Source organism: Myiozetetes cayanensis, unplaced genomic scaffold (genome assembly GCF_022539395.1).
Source record: "Myiozetetes cayanensis isolate MyiCay16 unplaced genomic scaffold, myiCay2020 scf5-8, whole genome shotgun sequence".
Lineage (NCBI taxonomy): Eukaryota > Metazoa > Chordata > Aves > Passeriformes > Tyrannidae > Myiozetetes > Myiozetetes cayanensis.
Genome location: NW_026087742.1, coordinates 27,570,459 through 27,588,109, shown reverse-complemented (window position 1 = coordinate 27,588,109; position 17,651 = coordinate 27,570,459). Strand labels below are relative to the sequence as shown.

The window sequence follows — 17,651 nt, the reverse complement described above, 5'->3', positions numbered from 1 at the left end:
TGGTTATAGTAGAACACAGATAAAGAGGTTGATCATTCAAGTCTTGAATCTGAAATGATTACTTAAGACCAGCAGCAACATGCTGGACATTTCTGCAATAAGGGAAATTTCCTGTGGCTCTATGGAGAGAACCTGGAGAGGACTGACGACATACTACCAGGGATAACCCATTTATGGTATGTTATCTAATAGGGACTAGATAAATTATTCTGGAACCATTCAGAACTCTTTTTGCATTAGAGGTATGCCTGTATCATGAATCCTGATTTGTGGTTCCACAATTAATTAAAAACAGATAGGCTATTTCATCAGAACATCAGTAAATGGCCTCCAAGACACACTGTTAGAATTTACACTCCCAGCCTTTTCCTGCAATACTGTGCTAATACTGTCTTGCTGAAAATGGTGTGCTTTACATGGTGGAATAACATGTTCTTAATCCCCTGTCCCAGATATCATGCAGAAAGTATCACTGTACATGGGCTAGTCCATAACTCTGAGATCACAACTCTAACTCTGGCTAATTGTGCAAAACTCCATGCTACATCCCACCTCTTAAACAAACTCTCCAGGAATGGGCTAAATCACCACAATTATGATCTAAGTGGGTTTGAGTCCATGACTGGAAAAAAATGCATAGAGAGAATCCTGGGGACAGAACTAGACAGACTGCCAAATCATACATGTCATGCCTCATGTGCATAAACAATATTCATGCAAGTACTGTTAGTGAAATCCCATGCTATGTTTGCTCTCCAAAAGCATGTGGATACCAACTTGAAACAGCCATTGCAGCTGGCTCACCTCCTCATCTGATGGAGAATGGGGGTTGGGAAGTGGGGGAAGCCCACAGACATATGCAGAAGTCAGGAAAGAAAGCTTCATACTTTTTTTTCCGGGACATGCACACATTCTACAGTCAGGTAACCAGGACTAGCCAAGCTAGTTAGATCTTTTCTAAATAGAAGTCTTGCTTATTATGCAATGTAATCAGCTATCTAATCAAAGCAAGACTCCCTCACACATGCCTAGCCAGGAACTTCTAGTTCACTAACAAGGTCCCAGGCAGGATCAGGAAGGGGAGGTGGAATGATGTGGTAATGCTGGAAGATGGTTGTTGCTGACCAATCAGCAGTTCCATGTCCTGCATTCTCTCTTGTCCTTGGCTGCCAGAGCTAGCATCTTAAATGGTCTGTATCTCCTAGATGTGCTCACATCCTCCTCCACATCAAAATTCTGGACATTCATCCAACCCAAAAACAAAACTAGCACATACACAAAAACATACTTACCATAACTCTGCACCTTGGCTGTGACAAAATTCTGGGCAGTACTACAGCATACAATTGGGTAGCTGAACTACTGCAGATAGTCAGCAGCCTGTAATTCTTAAGAGAGCATTGGGTCTAGTTGGAAGGAAGGTTCTTCCTTGTCAAATCTGGCACCTGGAGCAACTACAACCGCAGAGCCCTGGTTCTAGGGCACCTCCTGAAATTTTCTTAAGAGTACATACAGTCCTGAGAAAGTGACATGCCCTAACACAAAACACGCTGTCCCTTTTTGCCACAGGTCTCATCCAAGTTCTCATGAAAAAAATTAGGTGTGGCAAGAAAGCGTGTTCCAGAAAGTCAGCTGCAGCCTTAGATTTAGAGACAGGCTGCTCTGGAGTCCTGGAAATGTAAATGGGTGGTTTGCCTGACGTATTCTAGATAGGATCACACCCCAATATAAAACAGCTTAGCAGCAGCAAAGCTCCACTACAAGGAAATCGCATTTTTCCAGTTTTTGGCAACAAGAAACTGGAAAAAACTATTTTGCAGACTACTGCATGAAGTGTTTTGCAGGAGAACTCTGGGTGTGGTATGGCGTGCTTTAGCAATGAAACATAGGTGCAACACATGGGACCGTGCTGTAACACCTCCTGTAACACTTTGGGAGGCCTGAAGACAGGTTAGTTCACGCTGGTTGGGAGCAGCGGCATGGATCCTGCTTAAAGAGGCAGAACTCGAGGACAACCCAACATACCCTTGTCCAAGCTTCTCCATGAAGCTCCAAAATCACTCCAGAGCAAACTACAGAAGAAACATATACATGAGTAAACATGGATAACTGGACAGCTAAGACTGTGTATCCTGTTGGATGCAAGCTAACATTAGTAAAGACATAGCAAAAATCACCTTTAAGTAGTCCAATCTTTCTTCACTGGCTGCTTCAGAAAGCTGAATCTGTGACAGGCTCTGAAATACTGTACCACAGCCAGACATCTAACTTTTAAGATGCTACAATGCCTGATGGGGACAATCTAAGCAAAGCCTCCAACAGAACAAGACATGCACCACACTTAAGCCAATAGCAGAGACAGTGAGCATCTTTCAAATACTGAAATGATTTTCAACTCACTTGCTCTTCCTGCTGGGGAACTCTGGGGAGCTGGGACTGGATGATCCATCAGACTTCAGGTCAAAGAAAGTTCCTGGACTGTCCAGCACCCTCTGTATCCTCTCTGCAGTGTCTCTGCTTGGAGAAAAGAGAAACAAGCTATATCCAGAGCCAGAGTTAACTGCTATCTATTCTAACAGTCCTTTATAAGCCACAATACAAAGTTGGATCTCTCATATACATGTGAAATGGAAGCAAACAGTTATATTGAAAAGGGCAAATTCCTTAGATGTCACATCTGACATATCTGAAATGGCCAACTTTAAGCTCCTTTTGAATTGATTTAAAAGCTTAAATTAATTTCAGTATTCACCTTAAATTCTTTAACTTTTTCTTCTATTCTCCCCCTTTCTTTAGGATTTAATAGAGCGTAAATATGAAGGTTACTATAGTATTACTGCTACCAGCTAGTACTTGTCAAGATCCTTCTGAAGAAAGCTGTGTGAGTAACTGAGAAGTATGTTTAATTAAGTAAATGAAAACTAAGGGTGTTTTTTTTGGGGGGGTGGGGTGGAGCTGGGGGGCTTCAGTGATGGGAGTTCACAGAGCTTGCTCTCCTGGTCAGTTGATCCTACCTGTACCCTTCAAATCACAGCTCCTCATGCCCGCACTTGTGCTAATACAATTGTTTGTGAGACTGGAAATTACCCTGACAAAAATTCTAAAATTAAAACAACCCTGAAATTTCTGTGATGCATCAACAAGTGGGATGGACTGGGTCAGCTCTGTCATCAAAGCCTGCGTATCATCAAATTACAGCTTCAGGTGAAGTTACACACTGAGCTAACTGTTGCCAGAGAGAGAGCATGCTCCACTCTCCTTCACCCTTTGTGAGTGCACTTCCCATCAGTCCTGATACCCATTAAACTTCTCCACGAGCCAGTTCATGGCAGACAATTATCAAGGAAAGCAAGTGATACTTTTTCGCTAAGATTAGTGGCCTGAAACAGTTCCATGAAAGATTCACTGAGCATCTGAAACATCACAAGGAACAGTCAGAATTGGGTAGTTGAAAGAGACACTGGGAGAGGGGAGGTATCACATCTGCTTTTCAATAACAGTGAACTGTTACAACAGAACAGCTGCTAGTGAAACTGCACCTTCGAGAATGACCCAAAAAGTCTTTCACAAAATACAAGCTAAGGCTCCCTATTCCTCATATCTAAGTTTGCAAACAAGTTTGCAAAAAAGAAAGCTAAATAAGCCAAACAGCTTACCAATTCCTCCTAGCAAAGAGCAGGGGGAAAATAATGAAGAAAATAAAATCAGGAGTTTTCTTTATCATAGAAAAGTTTTACAGATTCTTCAAGGGGATAGAAAAGCTTGCTGTACACAAAGTAATGGATTGAGGGATACGGCTGCCTAAGGTACAAAAGTAATTATAATAGTGAGAAGCTGTGGCTAACTGCGTTAGCTTAGACTGGGCAACAGGGCCGTTGTCTCAGAAGATTTATTCTCCAAGTAGGTTCTGTATTATTTTTATTCAGATTAGGTCATATGTACTTCATTAAGAAAGGAAGGAAAATGTAGTGATTTCCTCCTGTCATAAAATCACTGTTCTCCACGTTAAAGATGACTTTTTCCCTTCTACACCGAGACTTTAACCTGCTTCTGGAATTCTTGCAACTGGGAAAATTGCATATTACATGCAGAGCACTCATGTGACTTTTGAGACTGTATAATCTTAAAAAGGTGTCTCAGCTAGAGCTGAGAGAAGTTTATGATTTATCTAAATAATCTCTGGTGACCAGTAGACAACTTTTGAAAGGTTATAATTCTGTCAAATGTGCTAAATCACTCCTCGAACCTGTATTTTATCCATTAGTTATAATTATTTCTCAGATGATCTAACTTAAAACACTAGTCTTTTTGACTTAAGGCTTAAAAACAAAAACAATCTTTAAGATACAAGAAGTTTTGCCTATTTGAACATTTTAAAATGGAAGCAATCAATCAATCAAGCATCCCTCTCCCAAGTACTAGCCTGTCATCTGACTCTTATCTAAAAGTGGTGAATAGAGGAGACTCAAGAGTCCTGGATCATACTCTACAATATTTAGGAGTGATCTTTCAATATTCCTCCACCCATTTCCTCCATTCCTCCTCAAATATTGATTCTCCCCACTTCCAAATGTCCTTTTTTAATTTTGTCTGTTTCTGTCATTTGTTCATTTCTCCATTAGCTGACAATTAGGTTTTTCTTCCAACCATTTCCATTTCAGTTCTCATTCCTGTCAATTCCCCTTCTGTCTTTATTATGTGCCTTTTCACGTTCCTTTTCCTATCTCCTCCTGTTTCTGTACCCTCTTTGTCTCATCTTCCCACAGCTCATACCTCTTTTCCTCCTGTATGTTCTCAATGCCAATGGCACTACTCCGTCGCCCATGGAAGCGGCTGGCTCGAGTGCGTGATGGGCTCCTACCAGGCAAGGCAAAAGACTAGAAAAAAGGAAAGCGTGACAGAACGGAAGGAAGGGAACAAGACAGGAAAAACTGTGAACTGGAAGCACAGGAGAAGAGTTTGTGGGATGGATCCAGATCCTCTCCTTTACTCCGCAATACAATAGCATGGCCCAGCTCCACTTCTGCAAGAAGGAGTACTTTCTCTCAGAAAGAGCAGCCAGGGCTTACAAAGGTGGTGTGAGAAAGGGACAGAGAGATACAGAAACAGAGGCAGAACACAGCCAGTACACAGACAAAGGAGCTCTGGAAGGGAGGTATCCCCTTATGATGAGAGGAGAGGCAGAATCAGAAAGGTAAAGAAATCAAGAAGTTAAAGGTGTGGAGGAGGCAGCAAACCCAAGTCATTAGTAGGCTGTGACTTCATTGTGTAGAGAATACATAAAACCGAGTAAACTGTCACCAAGAATTCTTCCCACTCAAGGGCACCTTCTTGGCTTACTCGGAGATGCCTTTGTTGTAGTTTGCCTGTATGGACACCACTAATGCAGAGACCACAACTGGCCAGATGCACTTCTGTCAAGGTAACCATATTTTCAATATCGGAAACATCCTTTTCTGGAAAGATTTGCCATAGATTTATTATACTCACACTGATCATGTATGTTTAGTATCCCTATCAAACAAGAAAGGCTTTGATAGTGACTAGAAATATTCATTCTTTTTCTCACCCCAAACTTTATTAATTCTGCTGTTTCTTCCCAACGTGCAAATTCTACTTACAGCCAAACAGCACCTTGAATATGTATTGTGCACCTGTTTATATTACAGAAAATAATCTGATTGGTTAAATTGAAAAAAGTGACACAGTTCTAGTGTCCTTATGTTCTCAGCTCTTGCCATATGACAATACAGTACCATTCTGGTCAAACCACAGTGCATGCATTCTTTACCATATGGCAATGTAAAGCTAATCCAGGATAGCAGAGATAGATGTCAAAAGTAGAACCACATTTGACTTTCTTCTCCCAGTCTGCATCAATCTCAGCTCTAGTTTACACGTGAACTGAGGCTAAAGGATAGGCACAGACAAAACAGACTGCAACACATGCTTTCACCACTTGTGAAATGGGATGATACAACAAAAAGATTCACAGCGGGACAAGAAGACAAACTAATGGGGAAAGAGAAATAAAATGTATGGGTGGTTACAAAGGTATGCCGGGTTTCCTTCTTACAGCCCACCCGAATACCTTACCGCAGCAATGGCCTTAGGGCCCTCGGCGACACTCTGGCTGAGGGCAAGGCCAGCTGTAGCTGGGCGGCTGGGCAGGGTGGCTGGCTGCTGCTTTCTCATGGATATCCCCATGGTATCCAGGCTCTGGCTGCGGCCTCTGATCACCCGCTGAACAGGAGGGAGGCAGGGAAACAGACAAACACAGATATACACATATAGACATGCACACGGTAGGGTAGTATGAGAAGCATCACAGATTGAGTGGAAAGTTGTGACAGACCAACACCAGAACCACACAGACCCTAATTCCTAGAAGGCCGCATCTTAGATACTGTTCATTTTTAGTCCTAGACGATGCACGGAGTTCTGAGAAGAGCCAGGGAAGAACTCTTCCTCAAGTATATTCTTCTACTTTCATTCCTTGTCCTATTGCAATAATATGAGATTCCCTACCAGTATCCCAGCATACTGGATAAGACAGCATCAACTGGAGCAGTCCTATCCAGTACAGGCTAAAAAACACAAAATCCCACTCCTGTTCAAGACTGTAAGGTTCAGTCTTGTACAAACTTGAGTGCTGGTTTCAAGGGGAAAGCACACATGCCAAAATCTGCAGCATTTGAAAAAGCCATTTTCTGAGTATACTCAGCCTTTCCCATTACAAAGGTCACCTGTATACATGACATGCAAACCACAATATCTGCTAGAAGTCAGAAAAAGGACATTTTAGGATAACTAGAGTAAGACATGGATGGATATGAAATTCATGGTTAGTGGCAAAGGCAGGGTAGACTGATTGTATGTAAAAATGCACCTCACCAAAGCATAGCAGATCTGACCAAAGATATGCACATAGCTAAAGAACCTGTTTGTGAACGGATTCATTTCAAAGCCCTTAGTAACTGTAACCAGCCTACCACACAAAGCAGGTGGAGGTCATCTGAAGAAATGCTATTCCTAACACTTCTTTCCAGACAAAAATGGTATCAGATTCTCTCTATATAACCTTAGTTCAAAACTCAGTTTGCCCATTCATACAAAAACTTTGCTTTCTCATATCATCTTGATCTGTCACCTGATCCTGACTTATTGAAAAGCCAAACCAAAACAAAACCATGCCATTTACACTGAACAAAGGTAAAATAACTCTGGCTTTTAGAGATTAAGTAAAGCATCACAGTTTTTCTAGACAGTACACTCAGAAACAGGTTAGAAATTTTCTTGCAGTGGCTCTTGCAATTCTTCCAATTATAATGAAAATGAAATTGGAGGAGATCTGCTGTAGGAACCAAAAGCCCTTTGCTACTAGTTATTACAATTCCACTTGCAAACACTAATTCCTTTTTTTGGCAAGTCACAGAATAAAACCCCATCTGACACTAGACACCAGCATGAAGCATAAAGAGTTTGACTTCTACGGGCCAGTATGGAATTCTGCACCACACTATAGCTCTGTAGGAAGGCTCACCTTGAAATTTTCCAGGAAGCCCCCACTGCCATTCTCTATCTTGTCATCCTCCCCTGTGGGTAATCCCATCATACTGCGGCTGCGAAGCTGCAGCTCCTCAAAAAGGCTCTCCAAGAGGGCACTCCGTGTTCTTTCCTGCATCAACATTAGGAATGAGAACATCTTTTAATGGGAGTGGAGGAATTTTTTCCTGTTTTTCCAATGTCTCACATCCTTCTTAAAAAAAAAAACAACAACCAACAAAACAAAAAATCCCCAAAACAGCAACAACAAGAACAACAAAACTCCATGAAACTTACTTTAAACAGTATGAAGTGTTTTAACTGCATAGTTACAGTTTACAGTTTTACTACACAGCTATTATTGCAGTAAGACCCAGCCCTTTTAAGCTGTTTATAAAGCAAGTCATAAAGGACAGTTTTTTTACAGCTGATGAAACACAGGCATGTTTTTTCTAGATTGGGCAAACAGCAGAGTCTGGAACAGAATTTTGGTACCTTGAACCAAAAATCAGTGATATCAGTATGCATCCTGTAGCATAATACTGAGTTTCAGCTAATACAGAATTTCCTCCAGCAAACGTATGTGTCACATTCCCATTCTTACTTGAGGATTAGATCTTTACATTAGAATGCACCTGTTCATATTCTATCACGCCTACTATGAAATATGAAGGAAGCATCCCAGAGCTGAGTGTTAATCACATTTCATCTTCCTTTCTTAAGCAACACAAAATCGGAAGTTAAAAATGTTAATGTATTTTCTCAATCTGACAATAGTGCCTTTATAACTACATACAATTATAATTTTTAATGGAAGCAAGCAGATAATAGACCCACCTCTAATTTAGCAAATTTCTCAGCTCGATAGCAGCTGTACTCAGCGTTGATGAGCTTGACCAGAAGGAATTCACGGAACTCTGCACTCTACAAGATAAGATGAAGACTAGACTAAACTGGAGATGAAAACAGTAATAAAAATATCACATGATAAAAGCTCTGCTTATTACTCTTTGAACCTCCAAAGTCATCTAGCCAGACCGACAATACTGACTCACAACACAAGTGTGTGTACCACATCCTCCTGCTATCTAACACTGGAACAGAGAAACAAACCTTCTTAAATATGGCTGGATTTGGCAGAGGGGGTCCAAAGAAGGGGACATCATCTCGGGCCGTGACTGAAACCTGAAATAATATAAGGGAGAAAAAAATAAGTGTTGTAACACAAGTGAAACTATCAAAGCTTTCAAACTACTATGATAGACCTGATCCCTTCTGAATAATTTACATACCCAAAAGAGATCTAATATAGCAGCCTGTGCATCCCTCTGTTTCTGAACTCAGTGGATGGATGTGCTGATTTATCTCCCAGAAATGCAGCTGGATGTGCACACAGCAAGAGCAACAAAAGATTGAAACGACTGCTTTTTAAAAAAATATTTTTAATAATAACCAGTATAACCAGCATATTTACCAAAACAAAAGCTTCTGTTCAGGCTGCAAGATTTACCTTCACTAGAAGAACTTTGGTCAATGTGGTTGTACTGACCTATCTGTGGTAGAGATACACTGCACACTGAGGGGAGCATTTAGTGCCATTGCCTCTCTGAGTCATAGGGGATAAGCATGCAAAATCATTTTCCCAGTAAAAGATAAGGAAATGCATGAGTTTTGTTTGTTTTATTTTTAACATGCTCCCACCTGACATACTAATGTCAAGAAAAGTAACTGTAATGAAGGCCAGCTTTTACATTGTCACTTGTATCCTAACAGCACTTACCCATAATTACATGCAGCTATCTTACCAGATACATACAGCACTTCACAGTATTTCAGAGGGGTTTTTTTGTCATATTTGAGATGGAATAATACCATTATTTGCTATTCCATTTACGAGGGAACAATGTCATAACAACTGCAACTGCCTCAAAATAACAACAAATAAATGTCACAGAGCCAATGAGAGGTGTGAGTTTACTGAAAGGAAGAAGAAAATGAGCCCTTGATTTAATTCAGATTTCATACACTGCAGGCCAGCTCCCCTAATTACAAAGCCTTCATCTTCCTCCTAATAGATATCTACCACTTAAAATCCTACTTTGCATTTTTCATTTTCTATTGCAAAAATTGATTCTGTGAAATAAATGCCATTAATATTCCAATTTAACAGTAGGCACTAAAGCTTATGTAAGTGGAACAAGGGATAGGAAAGAAATCTTCCAAACTGCAGTCCTTCTGTACTACAATGCTCTCAAGGCAACATAAGCTAAAACCACTTTGGAAATGCCTTTACAGAAAACTCTGCACTGGCTCTAAGGTGCTGACTGGGACTATTTCTTCTTCATGAAATGAAGCAGCCCTATTACACTAACAGAAAAATGGTACTGCAGACAGGCAAAGATGAAAACAACAGCAGGAAGGGACAAGACAAACAGCAAGCTTCCCAAGCTTGTCATGAAAAAATCCAGTGAACTTTTGTGCCCTACTATACAGAGAGCAAGAGAAGTGGAATCCCATGCCCCTGATCAGCACGAGGCTTTCATTTGTCGCTACAAAATGGCTGCCCAAAGCATAGAGAACAACGGAAGATGGTTGCTCCACCACCAACACCCTCCTTGGTGGAAGAGCAGATGGAGATCCTGTCCCAATTTTGATATTCTCAGTGTTCCTGTAGACCTCCAAGGCATAAGGACTCATCATCACTATATCAAAATCCCTACATAATACAAGACATAGCACATGGAAAATCCATCACAAATATAAGGTTTTTTATATTTTCTGCTCTTTAAGTATGACTGAAAGTTGAACATAAAGCTATATAGACATCCATACAGAGTCATGTCAGAGAGGGAGAAAGAGCTGTGTCCAAAGGCTGCAGATATGGAACATGAGCTCTAGCAGGACTTCTTTCAACTGGAGAGCCCTAACAGGTAGCTGTTCCCTACCAGACGGGCATCAGTTCTGGGATCCCCAAAAGCAGCTGTAGCTGGTTGAGATTCCATAGATTAGGCCAACCAGCTGTATCTGACCTGCAGTCTCAGGCAGTGCAAGCTCTAAGTACTGTGTGGTGCAGCAGAAGAAATGCAAACATGAATTTTACCTGACTTATATCATGTAAGCAAGACAACCCCCAAAGTGGGATCAATTGTGCCTCACGTTTCTTGATGTAAACAGAATTCTTTTATCTGAATTCTTCCCACTTCTATTCCCAAGCTTTAAGCTTCAGAAATTCATCAGCTACTTTGAAAAACATACAACTACACTCTATTTTACGTGCAGATACTTAAGAAATGAGGATGACAGCTGACTGAATCTGTACCTCTCCCTAAGAAGCCTAAGGTTTCCACTTCAAGGATCAAAATCAGTAGAGGTGAATCTATTGATTCTGGTTACCTTGTAGAGAGTGTCCCCAGTGGTGCTATGAGTGAGCTGAACTACCACATAAGCATGTAGGAAATTAGAAGCAATCATATCAGGGACAAAAGGTGTGCTTTCATCCTGGAAGATGATGGCTACAATGTCATTCCCAATGTGACGCTTCCGCTGAAGCTGGAGAGGAAAATATAATAAAGAGAGAAGGCAGGTGACAAAGAGCAGAACAGTTCAACAGGGCCTCAAACATCAGTTTGCCAAGCATCTCAAACCCATCTGTTCAACCAAACCCCTCACCACTACTTTTACCATTACTCCAGCCATGATCCCCAACATAATACATGACAGAATAGTCATTCTCCCCTCTATGCAGTCCTTCTTTGAACAGCCCTCCTCTCTTAGCCACACTGTTGGAATCCTCCTTCTGATACCTGCTGGGAATCTCCCTCTGTGAAGGGCAGCTTTGTAGATACATGAAACATGATCTCCTTCCCCCGGAAATTTGTATAGACTGACTCAGTGCCTGTTTGACCTCTGGTAACATCCAAGCCTCCCCGGAACCTGAGCAAATCCATACCACGCCATAGGTCAGGCAGTAGAGATGAGAAAGGAGAAAGAAGAACAACAGTATCAGTAACAGTAGTACATCAGTATTACCAAAGGTAATTTTTAGGAAATCAGTGATAGTGAGGCACTAAATCTTCCCCAAGACAATCCTCTGACTGAAGCTGCACAAAACGTTTCTGCTGGTGAACATACCAGCTTGCTAAAAGCTATGACTCTAAACTAAGGATCCTCAAAGATGCTACTTTCTTTGGTATTCCTCTGAGAAACACACTCCATATTTCAGAACCACAGAAGGGATGGGCTGCCTCACAGAAAGAGACTAAAACAATACTGTCCCATACCATTGTGAAACAAACTTGTATTTGCACTTATTAAATAAAATTATTCTTTGCTGATACTGTGGGTCAGATTGAGATACCAGGAAAATACCAACAGAGACCTAAGCTCCAACTAGTTTCCAGACACGATGGCCGACAAAAGCATCCTGGGCTTCTTCACCCGCACTGGGATTCAGAGGACAGAGCACTTTTCTGAAAGCAGGGCTCTAACAGAGTTGCAGCCTGTGAACACACAGTATTCCCTAACTCAATCTGACTTGCCAGCTGTACTGGGTACGCACCCACGGAAATCCTGTAGCTGAATCTTGTCACCAAGGAAATCCAGGAACTCCAGGAAACCCTGACTCTCTACTGTGTTACTGAAGACTTCTTCTTCAGTTGTCTACAGAAGGAAAGTAGAAGTAGTAAGAAGCACAAGCAGCACAAAGAACAAGCGGTAATTTCTATGCACAACTCAACCAGCAAACATTTCTGCTTAAATACATTTCTGATCTGGGCCTACCATGGTGCTGGGGATTTCTGCCTCAGCCTCAAGCTGCCATTATGGTTAGACTTAGGGTTCAGAGATCCACAAAGCCTGCACCTCCATGGACACTGGGAGTAGAAGAAGCATGCCAAGGGAAGCATGGCATTACAACAATATGCTCCCTCCACACCTTTCTCATCTGGGCCACTTCAGGGTGCTGGGGAGTTTTGCCTCATCCCTAAGCTGCCTTTAGGGTTAGGGTTCAGGGATCCATAAAGCCTACAGCTCCAGGGACAGTTGGCGGTAGGCATGACTAGGTAAGCACAGCACTAGAACAACATCACTGGCTCCACAACTTTCATCTGGGCCACCCATGGAGCTGGGGACTTCTGCTTCAAACCCAAGTTGTCATTAGGGTTAGGGTTCAGAGATATACAAAGCTGCCATGGACACTGGGGGTGGAAGAGGCATGCCAAGGGAACCATGGCACTGCACAAACACTGCTGCCTCTGCACCACTGCCTCTGGACAGCATAGACCTTCTTATTACATTTAAGCTAAGAGAACTGACTCTTTGCATTTTGTCTCACAAATAGTGGGATCTGACAGAGCTTACCTGTCCAGGTTTCTGGTAGATGACTCCAAACTTGAAGTTATTGCTTATGACATGTTCATCAAATGCAACAATAAGCTGCGAAGCCTGAGGTAATGAAAACAGAAATTATCAGCTGGATGTCATTAGCCAGATCTTGATGGAAAAGTGACATACAGATATATCAGAACACTGTACCTTGGGATAGAGGACAGGAAAGAAGCGTTCAACATTCACATCCTCACACAGTAGCTGTTGAGTGAGAAAGAGAGGGAAACAAAAGCATGATTATCATTTGCCCTAGCTTGCTACAGGCATGAGAGTGCAGGCACTGTTTACCATTATTTGACAGGAGCCCCTTCAGGCAAAAAATCTGAGCTAAAATTAGAAGAGAAAAAAGAGAAGCTAAATGGAAGGGTGGGAGGGAACTATATGACAGTTCTACTGGGAAATAGTGGAAAAAGAGGGAAATGGGAGGACAGAGGTGAAAATAACTTGAAGAATGAGGCCTTAAACAGGCAAGCATGAATCTCACCTTTGCCATCTGGACAGCATTGGGGAACTCATTCAGACAGGAAATGGGGATTAGGTCATGTTTGGTGCCAGTACGAGTCCTGACACAAAACAAAAAGAGGCATTAGAGACACAGCTGAAGGGAAACACAAGAAACACTGGTTCTTTCTTAAGAGTATCCATTTCTTCAGAGTAACCTTAAAGCAGTAAATTCCAAAGGGTTAATTTTAACCCTGATGCTAAAGTCACTAGAAAAACAAGGTACTTTCACTTCTTATTGCTCATCACTTGTTGTGGGGAGCAGAGGAAGACAAAACAGGAATGTTTATTCTCTTGCCCCTTTGCATTCTTTTCTTGTTTAAAGAAATATTTTGCTTTTCTCTTGCCCCTCAATTTTCTTTCACAGAAATCTAAATGTTGAAATACAATTCAAGAAAAAAAAATAAGGGATTCCTAAGATCATTCAATGAGGGCTTGAAAGACTGTAAAAGGTCTGTTATAGACAGCCTAGGAAAGCAGATCTAAGCAAAGTAAAGGAGGTAGAAACTGGTGTAGCATTGTTCCAGAAAGCTGATAGAGAAAAGTTTCCTTCTTCTCTATTTGTATATTTAAGGGGAGATATCTTTCTAAGGAAGAAGAAATATTGGGCTGTCAGAATCCTCTTCAAACCATTATAAACAAGCTATTGACCAAAAGGTACTGCATATCATAAAGAATTACTGCCCTTTTGTTCTTCCCTGGTCTCTTACAGGGAAGGGCTTGGGGCTCAGACAAACATTCTCAGGCACAGTTCATAAATAGGCTCTCTCTATTCCAAGGTTATTGCTGGCACTGAAGCATTATCTGCACATAGTGAAGGAAACCCACCAATGATTCTCTTGTAGCTGACTCCTATGCAACCAGTATTTTCCCTCAGTCCTGGATGAATCCTTGTCAGCAGCAACTGTACCAGAACTGGTAGTTCCAGTAGCATGTTGCCTACTGGAAATTCACCCAGCCCATAGTGTAGTGAAAAGTTTTTCTGAAGTGTTGCCTCTCACCTATGCAAGGTCCATCTCTGTTCTTCCTCTAGTTCATTCAGCAACTCTCTCTGGGCAATGTGTCTCTGTGGAAGCCCTAAAGGTTATGGCACTTCATAGGCTGCCCTGGGAACCTAGGGTATGTTTAAGCTCACCTTCCAGAGAGCCTTTGTCTCAAGGACAAAGCCTGGGCTAGGCTGTCCTTCATTAAGAAATCTATATTCTCCTAGAGAGAACTCACATGGTCTCTAAGTAAAAAAAAAAACCGAAAAAATTTCTATTTGAGGGAAAAACAGGTATATTTCACCCAGGTACTATAAAGATGCACTTGCAAGCACCACTTCAGCTTCCTGAAGGAGACTGCTGAGAGCAACTCAGAGGGGAAGGCAAGCAAAAAAAAGGTTCAAAGGTTTCTTTGCAGTCCTCTCCAGAAGAAAGACATGAAATTAAGACCCACATTCACACATAGGAAGCTCAAGGTAAGATGACAGACATAGCACAGTGACATATGCTTCAGCAACAGGTACTGTTACCTCAGCAGCAGGCGTAGATTTTCCTGTTTCTCGACCTGTTCATACTTCACAGAAAGTACTAGGTAGCCCAAGGACATATCACTGGAGTAAAAGTTCTGGTGCTCCTGCAAACACAAAGCCAAAATGCATTATTCCCAACACGCTTCCCAGAGGAATTTACCAGATTTTTTTGCATACAACCTGTCACTCAAGATTAGCTGATTTTTAATTTAACTAGCAATAGCATGCTTGAAGACATGCATATGCTGTCTTCCAGTCCACTTGATCATCAATGCATGAACATATCAGTCAAAGTGCATCCACTATCAATTCATTTTCTCCTCACCTGTCCAACATCAGAAGGACTCCTGAGAAGGAATAGGATTAGAACATTCAGCAACACATTTTGAAGAAATCGAGTTTCTTGCAAACAAAATTGTATCTTTTGTGGACTTTCCCTGTATTCATTCAGACTCTTCATGACTAAGCAGTGGTCCTCAGCACATTCAACGGGATGTGGTTGTGGGCATTTTCTATACAAAAAGTAAGGATCATTATGCCAAATGGTTGACCTCCAAGAGTGCTCACATCTCAGGAAGGATACAGTCAGTAAGTAACCACATTGCAGATGAAGACTGTTCTCAGCAGTGCCACTTACACTGCTTGAGCTTTAGCAGAATGTGCCTAGAACAGAGTCATTCAGTCAAACCATGAACCATACTGCAAACATTTCTACAGTCTCTATACGTAAGTGGCTGTGGCCAAACGTTTCTCCTGGCTGTATAGCCATATTCCAATGGCCTATGTATATCAATACATACTGATATATAACCTCTAATCTCAAAAGGTTAAAGCCTTTTGACACAGGATGGGAATGGAAACCTCTAGCACAATGAAAATACTACACAGAAATGCAGAAATGCTTGGATCACTCCCATTGTCCTAGTGGAAAACCTCTTTACAGACAGTATCCAGAGCTGGCTGCTACATAAACTCTGACCAAAGCACTGAGACTGAGTTTATGCTTTCAGTAAACAGTCCAAACTGAATGAATTTTAGGTATAAGCACAGAGAGACCAATGAAAACATCATGTAGGGGATTTGGTTCTCTTTGGATTAGATTAATATCCTAATCTTTTGCTGATAATGAGAACTTCTGTTGAAAGTGGCAGTAGTACGTTTCAGTATTTAGCCTCCAACCCAGAGGAGTACAGTGAGATTGGTATGGTACTTCTGAGCTAGCAACGATGAAAGTTGAGGTCAGGCTCCTCAGCAAAGCAAAGTAATAATAAATAAAACAAAACAAAGACTCACAAAACCATTATCATCTCAGCTACCCTATAGCAGGCAGGATTATCAGTGCCTCCTTATGCCTTGGGACCATGAAAATCAGAAGAAAGTCATACTTACTGAGAAGTCAGATACTCCCAGAACATAAAATATACACACTGAATTCAGGGGGGAGCTTGATTCCCAAATTCCACTTGTCAACAGTTTCACAGAGAAGAGTCACCAACTACTGTCTTGTTTGTCGATGTGTTTTCTAATGATGGTGTTACTCATCACCAGCTTAATTGAAAGATATAATTAAAGATATAATTAAAGTACTCTGCACATGTTTCAGTGTGTACAGATTCTGTCCTCATGTATACCGGTGGTTTTATGCTGTTTGGTTTGTAGAAGTGATCTTCTCAGCCTAACTGCAAAGTGTTTGTCATGGTCAAATTAAGTAGAGGAGAGAGATAAAACACTTCTCCCGTGCAAATGTGCTGTTCTACCACCAGCCATCAAGAATCAAAGACAAAGTCAACCTGAGAAGACAGCCAGGGAGAATGAAGTCAGAAACCAGGATTGCAAGACTCAGAGGGAGCATCACAGGAAGCACTGTATAAAAGCATATGAGCATTATCCTCACGCATAACAGAAAAGTCAGACAGTTAAGTTGTATTCAGTTGCACAGTCAAAGCTTGCACAATTTGAAATGTGTTCTGTGAAAGGATTACTCCAGACACAATAGATTAGTAAGAACTCAATGGGAGCAAAAAGTAATTTGATCCAAAATGGTTGCTAGTCTGTCAGTTCTTTCCTCAGCCTTTTGTCTAGAAAATACAGAAAGTCTGTTCTGGCTTGCAGACCTCTCTCAATACACTGGTGAGACTGCCTTTTGCTGTCTACACAATTTTTTGTATTAGTCATAGCTCTGACTCACTGTGAAATAAAAGATACTTCTCGTGACATACTCTGATATCTAAGTAGATGCAGCCATTGAAGTCAACAGACATGAACCGATTCTCTCTTTGAAACAAAAAAAGGAATAAGCAAGACTACAGTCACCACTCTGAACCTCAATGTGAAGATGAAGCTATTCAACTTCTTTAATTATTAAAGATATCATTGTCCCCATTTCTTCTCTGAGACAGGAAAAAAAACCAACATCCAGAACTGCCCTGCTACTGACTGATGGACAAAAGGTTTCACAGCTGATCCAACGAGAGGGTCTGAAAAAGTTAAAATGTGAATAAAGAGCAGCAAAGAGGCAGAGTAATATGGCCTCTAGCTGCAGTGTTCAAATCCCATAAATTTGTCACACAAGTCAGTGACAGTGGCTAAACTTACCTCTCCATGGAAAGAAAAGGTGAGATCAAAGGAAGCCACAAAGGACAGTTTATTTCTTCTGATCGTGACTTTCAGGACACTAATAGATTTTTGGGATGTGAATAAGAATCAG

The 17,651-nt window shown here is 41.3% G+C and overlaps 1 protein-coding gene across 13 annotated transcripts in view; it reads right to left on the bottom strand.

Annotated features, from left to right (window-relative positions):
* Nucleotides 1-17,651, bottom strand: part of LOC126648576 (rap1 GTPase-activating protein 1-like) — a 45,291-nt gene that overhangs the window by 9,496 nt on the left and 18,144 nt on the right. For 5 of the 13 annotated variants that reach the window (XM_050331754.1, XM_050331753.1, XM_050331748.1 and 2 more), the window contains 13 exons: nucleotides 14,945-15,048; nucleotides 13,415-13,493; nucleotides 13,078-13,131; nucleotides 12,904-12,987; nucleotides 12,104-12,204; nucleotides 11,349-11,478; nucleotides 10,939-11,094; nucleotides 8,659-8,730; nucleotides 8,383-8,469; nucleotides 7,544-7,678; nucleotides 6,097-6,243; nucleotides 4,774-4,877; nucleotides 2,401-2,517 (listed from right to left, as the gene is read on the bottom strand). In XM_050331754.1, the coding sequence (XP_050187711.1) occupies nucleotides 2,401-2,517; nucleotides 4,774-4,877; nucleotides 6,097-6,243; nucleotides 7,544-7,678; nucleotides 8,383-8,469; nucleotides 8,659-8,730; nucleotides 10,939-11,094; nucleotides 11,349-11,478; nucleotides 12,104-12,204; nucleotides 12,904-12,987; nucleotides 13,078-13,131; nucleotides 13,415-13,493; nucleotides 14,945-15,048 (1,370 nt within the window). Of the gene's footprint in view, nucleotides 1-2,025; nucleotides 2,073-2,396; nucleotides 2,518-4,773; nucleotides 4,878-6,096; nucleotides 6,244-7,543; nucleotides 7,679-8,382; nucleotides 8,470-8,658; nucleotides 8,731-10,938; nucleotides 11,095-11,348; nucleotides 11,479-12,103; nucleotides 12,205-12,903; nucleotides 12,988-13,077; nucleotides 13,132-13,414; nucleotides 13,494-14,944; nucleotides 15,049-15,269; nucleotides 15,545-17,651 lie in introns of those variants that run through there. The other 8 variants (XM_050331749.1, XM_050331760.1, XM_050331755.1 and 5 more) reach the window with 7 other exon arrangements.